The 15569-nt window shown below is 43.5% G+C and overlaps 1 protein-coding gene across 5 annotated transcripts in view; it reads right to left on the bottom strand.

Annotated features, from left to right (window-relative positions):
• The window catches only part of elmo1 (engulfment and cell motility 1 (ced-12 homolog, C. elegans)), a 259536-nt gene that overhangs the window by 168503 nt on the left and 75464 nt on the right, over positions 1-15569 (bottom strand). For 4 of the 5 annotated variants that reach the window (XM_080203660.1, XM_080203676.1, XM_080203684.1 and 1 more), the window contains exon 7: positions 11602-11637. The exons of the other annotated variant lie outside the window; for it this stretch is intronic. In XM_080203660.1, the coding sequence (XP_080059786.1) occupies positions 11602-11637 (36 nt within the window). The remainder of the gene's footprint in view (positions 1-11601; positions 11638-15569) is intronic. 5 annotated transcript variants of the gene reach the window in all.

The raw sequence follows: 15569 nt of genomic DNA, 5'->3' as shown, positions 1-15569 counted from the left end.
TTTGGAGACGTTATTGGATTATATGGATACAAATTCATCAAAGGGATGACTTATTAAGTGCTTATGAGGCATGGCCAGATTTTAATAAGGTTTCCGGATTACGTAACCGATTTCAGTGTACTACAAGATTATAAAACTTCCACCTAGCCATTCCCCAATCAGTGCTGGCATTTAAGACATAAAAGCAGAAAATGCTGAAGAGGAGTTACCTGGATTCGAAACGGTAACTCAATTTCTCTCTTCGCAGGCGCTGCCAGACCTGCTGAGCTTTTCCAGCATTCTCTGATTTTATCTCAACTTTCCAGTGCTGCAGTATTTTGCTTTTATGGTAGCATTAAAGTCATTAGACTGTGACAAAAGTGTCCAATTTGTGGACGGATATTCACTGCTGGGACAGAGGTCAGTGACCCTTAAAAGAATTCCTCAGAAAACATTCATTTCCAGCAGCACTTATGGTGCCAATTTATGTAATCCAGACACTATCGTGTTCCTTTAATAAAACCTAACTTTTAAATTGCTAAGTTCATAAGATATTGGAAAAGAACTAGGCCATTCGGCCCATTGAGTCCGCTCTGCCATTCGATCATGGCTGATATGCTCCTCATCCCCATTTTCCTGCCTTCTCCCCATTACCAATTAAAAATCTGTCCAACTCCTCCTTAAATTTACTCTGTTCCCGCATCCACCGCACTTTGGGGTGGCAAATTCCACATATTCAAAGCCCTTTGGGAGTAGTTTCTCCTCAACTCTGTTTTAAATTTGCTACCCCTTATCCTAAGATTATGACCTCTCATCCAAGAATGTCCCACCAGTAGAAGCAATCGTTCCACGTCTACTTTATCCATACTTTTATCATCTTGAATACTTCAATTTGATTTCCCCTCATTCTTCTAATTCTAGAGAATATAGGCCGAAATTGTTCAATCTCTCTTCATACGACAAACCCTTCATTGCTAGAATCTACGAAGAAATTAAAGTAGTGCTATTAGTATCCGGGAATAGGGATTTGAAGAACAAAATATTATTTGTGTTAAAATTGCATCGGCAATTTGCCCATCCTTCTTCCCAAAGTTTAAAAATGTTGCTAAATGGCTGAAGCTTACCCTAATCACGAGAAAGTGACAACCCTTGACATCAAGGCCCCACTCAATCGAGTGAAGCATCAAGCAGCCCTAGCCAAACTGGAGTCAAGGCAATCAGGGGGCAAACTCTCCACTGGTTAGTCATATCTGGTGCACATGAAGATGGTTGTGGTTCTGGAGGGTGAGTTATTTCAGCTCCAAGACATCCCTGTAGGAGTCCCTCAGGGTAGTGTCCTAGGCTCAATCATCTTGAGCTGCTTCATCAATGACCTTCTCTCCATCATAAGGTCAGAAGTGGGGATATTCACCGATGAATGCACAATGTTCAGCGTGATTTGTGACTCTCAGATACTGGATAGCCTATGTTCAAATGCAACAAGATCTGGACAATATCCAGGCAAGTGACATTCACATCATACAAATGCCAGACCATGAGCATTGCTACTAACAGACATTCTAACCACCACCTCTTGACATTCAGTAGTGTTGCCCGCCACTGTCAACATCCTTGGAGTTGCCATTGACCAGAAACTCAATTGGACTCGCCACATTAATACAGTGGCTACAAGGGCAGGTCTGAAGATAGGAATACTGCAGCAAGTAACTCACCTCCTGACTCCCCAAAGCCTGTCCACCATCTACAAGGCTCAAGTCAGGAGTGAAATGGGATACTCCCCACTTGCCTGGATGGGTGCAGCTTCAACAACATTCAAGAAGCTTGACACCATCCAGGACAAAGCACCCACTTGATTGACACCACAGCTACAAACACTCCACTCCCTCCACCACCAATGCTCAGTAGCAGCAGTGTGTACTATCTACAAGATGCATTGCAACAATTCACCAAAGATCCTTAGACAGCACCTTCCAAACCCACAACCACTTTCATCTAGAAGGACAAGGGCAGCAAATATATGGGAGCACCACTACCCGCACATTCCCCTATAAGCCATTCACTATCCCAACTTGGAAATATATCACCATTCCTTCACAGTCACTGGGTCAAAATTCTGGAATTCCCTCCCTAATGGCATTGTGAGTCAACTCACAGCGTGTAGACTGCAGCATTTCAAAAAGGCAACACACCACCACCTTCTGAAAGGCAACTAGGGATGGGCAATAAATGTTGCAATAAAAACCCATGTATTCACCCCAATAATGCAGCCTAACCCACATGTCTTGGGACACCAAGGGACAATTTAGCACGGCCAATCCATCTAACCAGCACACCTTTGGATTGTGGGAAGAACCGGAGCACCTGGAGGAAATCCACGTAAACATGGGGAGAATGTCCAAACGCCACACACGCAATCACCCAAGGCTGGAAATGAACCCAGGACCCAGGCACTACGAAGCAGCAGTATTAACTACTATGCTGTCTTCCAGATCAGATTAGCGTCAGAAGGACACCATCTCAGCCCACAGTAAGTCTACCCTCAATGAGGAATTTCAACAAGGTTGTGGCTATGGATTAAAGGGTGTGGGAATGAAGAAAAGAACACTTTCATTGTACATTTCATAAAATAGGCAACGAGGTTTAGCCAGTTGACATTAATACATGGCAAAGAAAACAAATGTGGATAAGATCATGGGAAAGTGGATAGGACTGGACTGGACCACTGGTAAAATTCCTCACTTCCAACAGAGGGTAAATTTGCTTATGATGAATTTGGTGATATGTTCAAAACATGAATACAATAGCTGTGACTATACCAGCAGAAAGCCCTTTTAGCAACGCAGTGTGCGAAGACAATTGTGCAGTGATAAATGAGATGCTTTGTAAAATTTTGGCAGATCAACCAATTTATAAATTAACATCTGCCCTAGCATGGGCTGTCCTTGCCAAGAACTCTCTGCGGATGGTCGTGAGGGAGGAGGGAGGCTATAATCCATGTCAGTTGGTTTTTGTTCAGAATTCTAAAAGTCCTGAGTGATCGTCCCCCAGTTTGGGAGAGAGCTGCCATTAGCTCCACTTTTTAGAAGCATTTTGAATGCAATGCAAGCAGGCTGAAGAGCATTCCTCGAAGCTGAAGTTTGAGAGAGAATTCGACCTGCCTTAAGATACAATGTATGGTCACTGGAAACTATTTTCAATCAGGGCGACATGATATGCTATAAAAGAGAAGGACTTAAGTTAAAAGGCCTAGGAAAGGTTATTGATAAAGATGGAAAACAAGTCATTCTACAGCATGGGAACCAGACTATTTGGGTGCACTCTAGGCAGGTTGGCACTGATGACAAACTTGCAGATTCGGAAAGCGTTTTAGAAAGTGATGAGGAACTTGATTGTGAGGGACAACTTGCTGACGCTGACAGGGTGGCTGAAGAAGAACGTAGTAATTTGGACGAACGAGATGAAATGATTTGTCCCGGAGGACAAGTGCCAAAAGCTGGCACTCGAGTGACATACTTGCTGAAAGGGGCAATGATTACATACAGCGCAGGAAAGGCCACCAGAGAATACGAAAGTTGATTAAATATATGAGATAAGGGGCAGGGAGTTAGGCCCATGGATTAGGAACATAAAGTACAATAATATAAGGGAATAAAACAGCATGAGTTCATGGTGGCACGGTGATTAGCACTGTGGCCTCACAGCACCAGGGACCCAGGTTCAATTCTCTGTGTGGAGATTGCACATTCTCAAGGTGCTCCAGTTTCCTCCCACACTCTAAAGATATGCGGGTCAGGTTGATTGACCAAGTTAACTTGATCCTAGTGTCAAGGGGATTACCAGGGCAAATATATGGGGTTATAGGGCCTGTGTGGGATTGTGGTCGGTGCAGGCTTGATGAGCTGAATGGTCTCCTTCTGCACTGTAGGGATTCTTTGGTTCTATGAAGTCTAGGTCTGAGTGTGCCCCTCGAACAAGATCATGAAGTGCTGAATGAAGACGTGTTAGTAGGAGAGTACTGTGTGCATTTTTGGGCGCCGCACCTGCGTGGAAAGTGAAACTGAGCAGCGACAGATCAGCCATGATCTTATTGAATGGCGGGGCAGGCTCGAAGGGCTGGATGGCCTACTCCTGCTCCTATTTCTTATGTTCTTATGTTCTTATGAGATCAAACAGAATAAGACAGCAGAATAGAGGACGCAGTTTAACAAGTTCAAGGCATATGGCACAGAGCAGGAATGCTACAAGGAGCAGAAGCTCACGTAATCAACGAGTCTTTGTGGCTACGAGCAAATTGTACAAAAAATTAATAAAAGACTTGTAAAAGTCAGCAAAAGTTACACAGCTGGAGAAAATTTTGGGTGTACAGAGGTACCAGAGAGGGGATAGTCAGCATATATTGATATGCATGGAAAAGGTGCTTCCTGATGGGACTTGAGACTAAAGCCAGATTAGCAGCATGAGGTTTTGAAGAAAAATTGGGTGACTAAGATTCAAAAGTGGGTTTACCTGCAGTAGGAAAGGTAATTTTGAAAATCGTGTTGGTTCTGCTGGAAGTGAGTTCTTGGGAATGCAAATCAATTGATATTAAAGCTGCTTTGTTGCAAACAGACCAGATCCAAAGGAGATGCCAAACGTGAATGGGACACTCTGGAAGTTAAATGTGTTCACTATTTAAATTATGCTTCCAGAGTTCAAATTTCTCGGTAATGTCAGTTTTACGAAATTTGGGATCTCCAGCTAAAAACAGACCCAGCTGTGTTTTAATCAGACCACGGGGGCAAACCTTCAGGCATCTTTATGATGTGCATGGATTTTTCTTTGTGTGGGGTGGCAGTAGTGAATTTCAAAAGATCGTCATTAATCAACTTAGAACACAGTTAAGATTGGAAATCTAGGGCGGCACGGTGGCAGTGGTTAGCAGTGCTGCCTCACAGCACTATGGTCCCAGGTTCAATTCCGGTCTTGGATCACTGTCTGTGTGGAGCTTGCACTTTCTCCTGGTGCTGCGTGGGTTTCTTCCAGGTGCTCCGGTTTCCTCCCACAGTCAAAAGATGAGCGGGTTAGGTTGATTGATGCGAGTATTGGGGCATTAGCAGAGTAAACGTGTGGAGTTTTACGGAAATAGGGCCCGAGTGAGATTGCAGTCGGTACAAACACAATGGGCTGCATGGCCTCCTCCTGTACTGTAGGGATTCTATGTAATCAGACTTCTGGGGCTTTTAAATATATTGGATTGGAAATCAGGCAGATGTCACCTTACACCAGCAATCTCTATTTGGAGAATGTTAATCCCATTGCAATTAGTCAGGGGATGAACTCCAATGTCTAATTGGATGGGCAAATAAACAAGGTGGGTATCAATTTTAATGTTTTATAATTGAGTCAATAATGAACAATCCTAAGGTTGAAGACATTATCCAGACAAACAAAACGCTGAAAAGAATTCAAATGAAGCATTGCTTCTAGAAATACCCATTTTTGGCTGATGCTAGGAATAAGAAACTAATTGTTTTTGATGACGCTTTTCATGCTAACCTTTCTGATGGGGGTAAATTGGCTTGGGAGGCTGACAAGATAGAGAGTAGCGAAGAGTACTTTGGCAGTGGAAACTCTCATTCTTGTTGCGGTGGAAGGCATGGTGTTCTTCACATCAAAGATACTGGAAATAAGAGAAGATTCCAGATAAATACCGACTAAATATTACATAGACAGTCGGTCACTTCGGGATAATGTGCATTTTACAAAGTGCATTAATGAAAATAAATCTAAATAGATAATGCAAGTTTCAAACTGACATTAGCAGAGGAGATCTCCAAACTACAATGGGTTAACCCCCAGCCATCAATTGTCTGACTGTTTCACAGAAAGAGGTGTGAGCTCAAAGAAATTATTGGAGATTCTCAAAGAGCAACATCTGTTGATGTGAGGAACTATAAAAGAAGCAAAAAATAGGATATTTTCTTCAGTCTTTTCAGGGGAATTGGGAAAGTGATTGTCTAAAATGTAACTTGGATGATTGTATGATATAAAAATTATTGATTGCATATAGAGTGAAAAAAAGCATCAATTTTATTTCTGTGCTCCTCATAAAATCCCTACAATGCAGGCGGAGGCCATTTGGCCCATCCAGTCTGCATTGATCACAATCCCACCCAAGCCCCCTTCCCACAACACCATACATTTACCGTACTAACCCCCTGACACTAAGGGGCGATTTTGCATGGCCAATCAACCTGGCCCACACAACTTTGGACTGTGGAAGAAAACCGGAGCACCTGGAAGAAACCCACACAGAGAATACGCAAACTCCACACAGACAGTGATCTAAGCCGGGAATCAAACCCAGGTCCCTGGCGCTGTGAGGCAGCAGTGCTAACTACTGCACCAAGCATACCACCCACTTAAGGATTGCTTTCATTTTAAGAAAAAGAGGGAAATCTGGAAGGATAAGAAATCATTACTAATCAACAAGTGATTTAGTAATTAGAGATGAACTGGATAAGCACATCATTGGGTGCATATAAAGGGGAAAAAGATTTCTAAGTTTTCTTTGAGAGTTTATTCTTAGTTGCAGTGTCCCTTTGAGAGTTGTTCTCTCCACCCCCATTATTAGATTATTCTTTGAGTAACACAAAACAACCAATAAACACAGAGTATAAAGGCCGGTGTCAACCATCACCTTTAAAGTGGTGGTGCTCGGGTGCCAAAGGTGCACATGGCCTCACGGAGGCACAGGTGTGTGGTGGGCTCTTATCTGAGCGCAGCCCTGCTCAGACAGAATTCCACATGGGCCCCAAGCCTCAAAACTTTCTTCGGGAGCTGGAGCCACACAATCTGAGCCACTGCACAGAGGGGTTTCCTGCATGGGCTGCTACACATTCCCCATCTCCACTCCTTTGTCTGTCCTGGACATGCCGTGCCATGTTCTTCTGGCATCTAGTGTAGAGGTCTCCAGTCAGGGGGGCTCGCTATGTGGCTGTCCTGCCTTTTCCATTGGGGTCCTAGGGTAGAGGGTGCTGCATGTAGCAGCCCACTGAACCACAGACAAAGGTGCTTCGTGGACTCCAAAGATACCCGCGTCTTTAGTAGCCTTGTGCAGCCAGTGGGCCACGTATATAGTCGTACGGCCAGTGACCCCTTTTGGTTCTTTAAAGGAAATTCTTTTAAATTTTTGGTTGCACTTTAGCCCAATTCTCTGGACATCCAATGCAGAGGGGGTTGCAGAGGAAAGAACAGATCCTATAAGCCTACTCCTGGTCCAGGATGATGTGATCTAGCCCAACTATTTGCACGGTGGCACGGCATGGTGGCACAGTGGTTAACACTGCTGCCTCACAGTGCCAGGGACCCTGGTTCAATTCTGGCCTCAGGTGACTGTGTAGAGTTGCACGTTCTCCTCGTGTCTGTGTGGGTTTCCTCCGAGCACTCCGGTTTCCTTCCATGCTCCAAAGATATGCGAGTTAGCTTGATTGGCCATGCTAAATTGCCCCATAATGTCAGGGGGGGCTAAGAGGGTAAATGCATGGGGTTAAGGGGATAGGTCCTGGGTACATAATGGTCAGTGCAGACTCAATGAGCCGAATGGTCTCCTTCTGCACTGTAGGGATTCTATGATTCTAACTATGGGTTGCATTGGTTCATGGGTTCCCAAGATGCTTGTGCTATTTGTGGCCCTGAGTCAGTGCTATGTTAGTTCGTAGAAATCATAGAAACCCTACAGTACAGAAAGAGACCACTTGGCCCATCACGTCTGCACCGACTACAATCCCACCCAGGCCCTACCCCCCATATCCGTACATATTTTACCCACTAATCCTCTAACCTATGCACCTACGGTCAATTTAGCATGGCCAATCAACCTAACCTGCACATCTTTGGATTGGTTGTTATAGGCTAAACTTCCTCTTCAGTTATTTAAGGGGACTTTTCCTTGGATTTGGGGTTGTGCTTCAGTCCCACTCTCCTGATCCTTGGGCACCAGGTGCAGAGGAATGTAGAGGAGGAAGCAGTCTTTGTCATGCTGATTCTGGGCTTGGCCCAAGTGGCCAACAGGTCCAGCGGACAATTGAGGGGGTCCTCCGTCTGACTCTCCGCCCCTCTTAAATGTTCATGGCTGAGTGTCCCTGGAGAGGGAGTGTGCAATATCCACCAGCATGCTTACTTAAAAGTTTGTTTATTTATTTATGTCACAAGTAGGCTTACATTAACACTGTGATGAAGTTATTGTGAAAATCCCCTAGTCGCCACACTCTGGCACCTGTTCAGGTACACTGAGGGAGAATTTAGCATGGCCAATGCACCTAACCAGCACGTCTTTTGGACTGTAGGAGGAAATCAGAACACCTGGAGGAAACCCACGCTGACATGGGGAGAACATGCAGTCTCCGCACAGTGACCCAAACTGGGAATTGAACCCAGGTCCCTGGCGCTGTGAGGCAGCAGTCCTAATCAGTGCTAACATCAAAGGCCTTCTGTGATCAGTGGTCAAGGCAGAGGCAGGAACACACCATTTCCTTTCAGTTTATTTTTGACTGCCATATCCCTTTAAGAGCCTACCCCCAACTATTTGTGTTTATTGGTTGATTTGTTTTACTCCCTTGATACTTGGAAACAGGTGATGATCTGGGACTGGAATTTTAAGTGTGTTGGAATAAAGTTCTGTCTGGTAGAAGTGAAGATTTGGTTTCTTTCTTACCATCAGCCAGTGGAGTTTGGCAGAGTTGTAAGCTGTACTGGAACAGCTTGGCTAAGAGCACAGGTAGACCTGGAAAATGTCTTCAGAAATACTGCCAGAATGCTGTTGGGATGCATATCCCCTGCAGTATCCAGTGTCTTTAGTGGTTTCTAAACATGGAATAATCATAGAATCCCTACAGTGCAGAATGAGGCCATTCGATCCACGGTTGAAGATTGGAAAATGTGATGCTGGGGCCCTCTGAAAGAGGCTCAAGGTCATCAATCCAGCACTTCTTTCTGAAGCTGGCTGCAAACGCTTCAGCCTTGTATATTGCATTTGCATGCTCGGCCTCCCCAGTGTATGAAATACTCTCCGCTTGCCTTGATGAGTGCAGCTCTAACAACACTCAAGAAGTTCAACACCACCCAAGACAAAGCAGTCCATTTGATCAATACCCCATTGACTGCCGGTGAACTGTGGCTGCAAAGCAAGCGACCTACAAAATACACCGCAGCGATTCATTAAGACTTCTTTGATAGCACCTCCAAACCTCTAGTTGGCGTATGGGAGTACCATCACCTGCAAATTCCACCCCCCAAGTCATGCACCATCCTGTCTTGGAAATATATCAACATTCCTTCAACAGCAACACCCTGAAGATTCCTTCACTGGGGTAAAGCAATCTTCAGGGCGAATTGGGAAAAATTTCCTGTCACTGCACCTCGTTTTTGCCTTAATTAATTGGAGTGAGTGCGATACAAAAATCCTCAGTGAAATTGAGATTCGGAGGCAAGGGCAAAAATTCTGAAAATCCTGACACACTTGAAATAAATCGACTATCCAATAGCAAGATTCTAGATCACGAAATACATTTTGCATTCTAAATTATACAAATACATGTTTGTTATTAAAAATAAATGTATAAAGGACAAGAGATGACCACTTCAACTACAGCAAGTCACATGAGCTGTTTCTCACGTCCCTTCACAAATGGTTACTGTTCTGAAAAAGTCTCCCAGTGAAAGGCCAACAGCCCAAACCACAGATTATACTCCCTTAGCTCTGTAACACTGGGGAGAGACAACATCTTAATACCTGCACTGACTTCATCCTGAATTCACGCTGAATTTTAGCACTGGTTCCAAGTAACTGATAACCCACCTTATGTAACACAGTATTTGCCTTTATATTTCACTGAGCTCTGAACCGGGCCCCATGAAATTGTTTAAATGTAGGTAAATCATAGAATCCCTACAGTGCAGAAGGAGGCAATTCGGCCCTTCGAGACTCCACCAACCACAATCCCACCCAGGCCCTATTCCCATAACACCACATATTTACCCTGCTAATTTCCCTGATACAAGGGTCAATTTAGCCTGGCCATTCAACCTAACCCATACATCTTTGGACTGTGGGAGGAAACTGGAGCACCTGGAGGAAACCCACACAGACACGGGAAGAACGTACAAACTCCACACAGACAGTGACCCAAAATCGGAATTGAACCCAGGTCTTTGGCATTGTGAGGTAGCAGTGCTAACCACTATGCCACTGCATTAATTTAATACTTTCTTTTTAAACCGCGTTAATATTCTTTCATTGCTTAGTCCCATGAATTGGGCAGTACTGATCCAGGCAGACGCAGTGCCTCAAAGGGAGAGTCACTGGAGAAACATGCTTGAGAAATCATCTCACAAGTACACATGAGGTGGCAATCTGCATTGGTCTGCAATTCATTCAAAACATGATTAAAGTTCTTGTAGGTAGATGTAAGCAGGCAACATTGTTCTCCCAGAATCCTTTCACTTCAGCTGAAGATTACCATAACTAACTGGCAGCTGTTCAGCTTTTTAAGAATCATTAAAAAGATGGTCAAAATTCAGCACTGTTTTCTCTACATGCTTTATTGATCGACTTACATCAGTGTTAAGGCCAGAACTTAATTAAAAGCAACAACAGTAACAACCTTTACAAAGGACCTTTTACAATGCCATCATGAAAGAGGAAATAAACCTATTGGTTCAGCAAGGAAAAAAGTTCCATAGAATCCCTGCAGTCCAGAAGGAGACCATTTGGCCCATCAAGTCTACACCCACTCTCTGAAACAGCATGTTCACCCTGCCCTGGCTCTGTAATTCTACACACTTACCATGGCTAACCCACCTAATCTACACATCTTCAGAGGCTAAGAGGCAATTTAGCATGGCCAATCCCAGTAACCTGCACATCTTTGGACTGTGAGAAGAAACTGGAGCACCCAGAGGAAACCCATGTAGACACATGGAGAACGTGCAAATTCCACACAAGCAGTCACCCAAGGCCAGAATCAAACCCAGGTCCCTGGCACTGAGGCAGCAGAGTTAACTATGTAGACTGGCACTAGACAAGCTTGTATCTTCATCTCTCCATCCAAAAAGACTTATGAATCTAGTCAAAGTAGAACTCAAACCCACCTGTAGACAGGTAGAGAAGCAAAGCTCTTCACATTTGAATCTTTTACCCAAAAATCACTATTCAATAGAGCATTTTCTTTTATAGTTAGTAATTCATAATGCCACACTTAGTACAAAATGTTTATTGGTTCTACAAGAATTTACAGCTCAATGATTTGACAAAGCAAGTGGCATTTATTGGTCAGCGAGTGCCTTGACTATTTTAGTTAGTATGCTTTGGGGACATGCGCAATCATCATTTGATTCTGGCATCTTGCATTAGAAACACAAACCGGCTGGAGAAAAAACAGAGTGCAGCAAAAAAAAAGTGCTTTTTAGTGAAAAGAGGAGAGATCACCAAACTGGTCGTTATCACATGCAACACACGAAGCACTGCGCAGAGCGAGAGGCAACACAGATCAGAGAAGGAAGCAATATTTGAAAGTGTGAGGGCTTGATTTCCAACCATGCAGTGAGAGAATGCACAAAATGACGGTCCAATTGGATTCTTACCAGGGCTTCATAATCTTCTGTAGTTTCTGATAACGTCTGCAAAAATTTAAAAACTTTCACATATTACACAGTTCTCCGAAAAGAAGCAACTTAAATAGACTGGCACTAGACTGGCTTCTACCTTCAGATTCTGGTTTCAGAAGGCTCAAGAGTTGAAGTTACATTTGAAAATGGTGGGGGGGGGGGGCGGTGGTGTTGGGAATTAAAATCAACATTATTTCCATCCAACTGGTACAGAAGTGATATTCTCACTCAAACCAATCTCATAGGATCTTAGGCAGAGGCAGTGATTGGGAGTGATACAATGGGTCTCCAACGTACATCAGCAAAAGGAACCACACATCTGAGCAGGTAATACAACTGGAATGTGTAAACATTGCCCATTGAATTACCTCCCCACTCTACTCATCCAAAGAAAAGCTGGAGTTGGAATGAAAATGAGAATAAAATATAAATCCAGAGCTGTTCAAAACCCACACAACTTCGTATAATCAAATTGTGTAACATAGGAAGTGGCCATTTGGCCCATCTGTCAGCTCTTTAACAGAGTTTATCCAGAACATAACCACTCCCCTAACTCTTTTCCCACCGTCTTGCAATTTTAGCCTTTCGAATACCCTTTTAAATCTGCTTTCACCATCCTTTCAGGAAACACATTCCACATCGTAACTCATTTCATACAAAAACATTAAATCCCCTGTAGTTTCTTTTCATCAATTATCGTCAATCCTTTGATTATCAACCTTCCTGCCAATGGAAGCAGTTCCTCTCAGTCACAACACTTTGTAAACTCTACCAGCACAATGTTTTGTTCTACTGTCACCCTTAGCACACCTCATCAGGATAGTTACTGTCAGGGAGGTTAACCCAGACAACCTCTGACTGAATTTTCTCACTTTCAGTTTAAAGACATGGTAACTGGTCAGGGGTTAAGTTTTCTGGGAAACCTGTGGCGATGGCAAAGCCTTGGGTGAAGCTGGTGGGATGCCTAAAGCTGCAGCACACCTGGTGGACTGGATGTGAAATTGCAGCCGATGGTTTCTCACGATTATGTTTTGGTGCATTAAGATGAGGGATTCCACGTGCCCTATCAATAGTTAATTACACATCGACTTTATATGGAATTGCATCAAATCTACAGCACACAAACAGACCATTTGGCCTAACTGGTCAATGTCAGTTTTTATGCTTCACACAAGCCTTCTCCCATATTTCTTTATCTAATCCTTTCTCCCTCATGTGCTTATCTGGCTTGCTCTTAAAGGCATCTATACATCTTAACAACATCTAAGCACTTTGTCTCAAGTCTAAGTGGTACCAATTTCCACATTCTCATGTCCTAAAATCATACATACAACCTTATCCATAGCATTGAATCACGAAGATTTATATAACTTAATAATTCAAACATTCATTACTCAAATTGAATATTTATGTGCAAACATGAATAATAACTAAAAGGTGTTTACTCATGTTTTGTCCTTTGAAAAATCAGCTTTGAGATACACAGTGTCATATACTCCTCTTCACTGACTCCATTGATTAATGTATCTACTTGCTGTAGTTCTTTACTATATGGAACAGAAAGGAGCCAGCTCTGTTCCTTGGTATCTGCTGAATCTTAGCACTGGGATGCAGCACCCTATGACTACAGAGGAGGTGAACTGATAGGGTTGCTTCCAGCTGAAAAGTGCCAGTGTGTGGTCTTCAAGGGAGAAGACGAACTGGCTCAATGGCCGATGATACCAATAATGCTTGCTGTCTAAGATTCACATCTGGAAGATGGACACATGGCTTGAACTGTCAGTACCACAATTCCAGATCCAACATAAACCATGCATTTAGGGAAGGTAGGAGGGAACTAACTTCATCAAGCCCCACAAATCTTGCACACCAGGATGCAGACCTTCTGAACTTAATGATTCAAGAAGTGATGACCTAGTGCTGTGTCTACAGAATCATTAGGATTTCACAAATAATCAATCCAGAACAGCCTCAGGTCTGGAAGTGTCTGCTGCAAATCTTAACCCAAACTAACAGGCTCTGCCTTCGGAGTGAGCTGCTTAACATATATTTGATCTCAAATACCGCACCAAGTAGATGGGCCGTGCTCTGCTAAAGGGAGAACATTGTCCAGGGTCCACTTTGAGTCATTCATCAGGATTCACCATCCATCCTCCCCCACCAGTTAACATACAGCAGCATTCCCGGAAGTTACCATAAAACCATCATCACCAATCTGACCTAAGTCAAAGATATATGACTCAATAGGTGACTATGAAAAATATGGAAATTTATTTTTAAGAAGTTACATCTCAAACATAAGACAATAAAATATTTAAAGACAAAATTATTTCTAGCCGATTGGAGAGAAGCAGCATTTCCAATCAAACTAGCAAGGGAAAATGTTGAGGCCATCATAAATGCCTCAGGACCCCTAGGAGACAAAGCAACCTTGCTCTTTGCTCTTGATGCTACCCAATGCCCCCTGCTGGACAGTACATATCTCTACACCTCAGGTCATGACTAGATTGAACGTGGTCCAGCCTAGGGTTAAACTGTCACAATCTGAAAATCTTCCAAATTGAAAACTGATGATTCTAAAGTTATTAATATCCATAGAACCCCTACAGTGCAGTAGGAGGCCAATCAGCCCATCGAGTCGGCACCAGCTCTTCAACACAACATGCCACCCAGGCCCTATCCATGTACTACCCCATTAATCCCTCAACCTGTACATCCTGGGATACCAACGGACACTTTAGTAAGGCCAATCAACCTAAGCTGCACATCTTTGGAGTGTTGGAGGAAACCAGAGCATCCACAGAAAACCCACAGTGGCACGAGGAGAATGTGCAAACTCCACCCGAGGCTGGAATTGAACCCGGATTCCTGGTGCTGTGAGGCAGCAGTGCTAACCACATCGCCATCCACTTTTTGTTAATATGGATATATCTGTTCTGTATTCTCAATCCCCTTCACCTCCTGTTTCCCTCTTGCCGTGTTATTCGTGCACTTGTTTTCAATGATCACAGACCGATTGAGGTGTGATTTTCCTTTCAAACAACTAATCCTGCAGTTTCAGCTCCAACTGTGTCATAGAAATTACAACATGCAGGGAGACTATGTGGGCCATCTCTTCAACTGCAGCTATCAACCGTCATCCTAACATAGTGTTTTTATGAACTCCCAGGACTTTGGACAAGGAGTCACATTTTATCTCTCCAGGTTGAGATGGCTGAAGTCACACACAACCTACATGCCACAAATCAGAAAACATCAACGTTGGTTACCTGGTCTCTGTTACAACTGCACTAGTTATCAGAAAGAGCATACTAAGGTACAAATGATTCATTCCACCAACATACGTTTGTGTGATTTGGGAAGATCTGGATAGGAACTAAGTGTTATACGAATACATGAATGAGGAGGAGTAGGCCATTCAGCCCCTCAAGCCTGTTCCACCATTTGATAAGGTGATGTCTACTTTCCTGTCCACTCCCTTATACTCTTGGCTCCCATCATCTCCCATAAGGAGACCCTTTATGTTTAAGCTGTGTCCCCTACTTCTGATCTCTTACACCAGGTTAAGTAAGTATCCTTTCAGCATCCACCCTGCCAAGTCCCCTCAGGTTCTTATAATGTTTCAATAAGATCACTTGCCATTCCTTTAAACTCTACTGGGCATCAGCCCAAGCTGACTAACCTCTCCTCAGAAGAAATTTCCTTCACCTCAGGAATCAGCTGAGTGAGCCTTCACTGCAATGCTTCCAAAGCAGCTACGTTCTTTCTCCCCTTTTTTCAGTATTTTATTTCCGGTCATAAAACCCAATTCAAATTAGGTCCAATCATGTAGATAGTGGAAGCTGATACGATAGTGACTTTTAAGGGACGCCTTGACAAATACACGAATAGGATGGGAATGGAGGGATATGGTCCCCGGAGGGGTAGGGGGTTTAGTGCAGTCG

Source organism: Carcharhinus amblyrhynchos, chromosome 2 (genome assembly GCF_965287045.1).
Source record: "Carcharhinus amblyrhynchos chromosome 2, sCarAmb.v2.hapA, whole genome shotgun sequence".
Lineage (NCBI taxonomy): Eukaryota > Metazoa > Chordata > Chondrichthyes > Carcharhiniformes > Carcharhinidae > Carcharhinus > Carcharhinus amblyrhynchos.
This window is presented reverse-complemented; position numbering and strand designations above follow the sequence as displayed.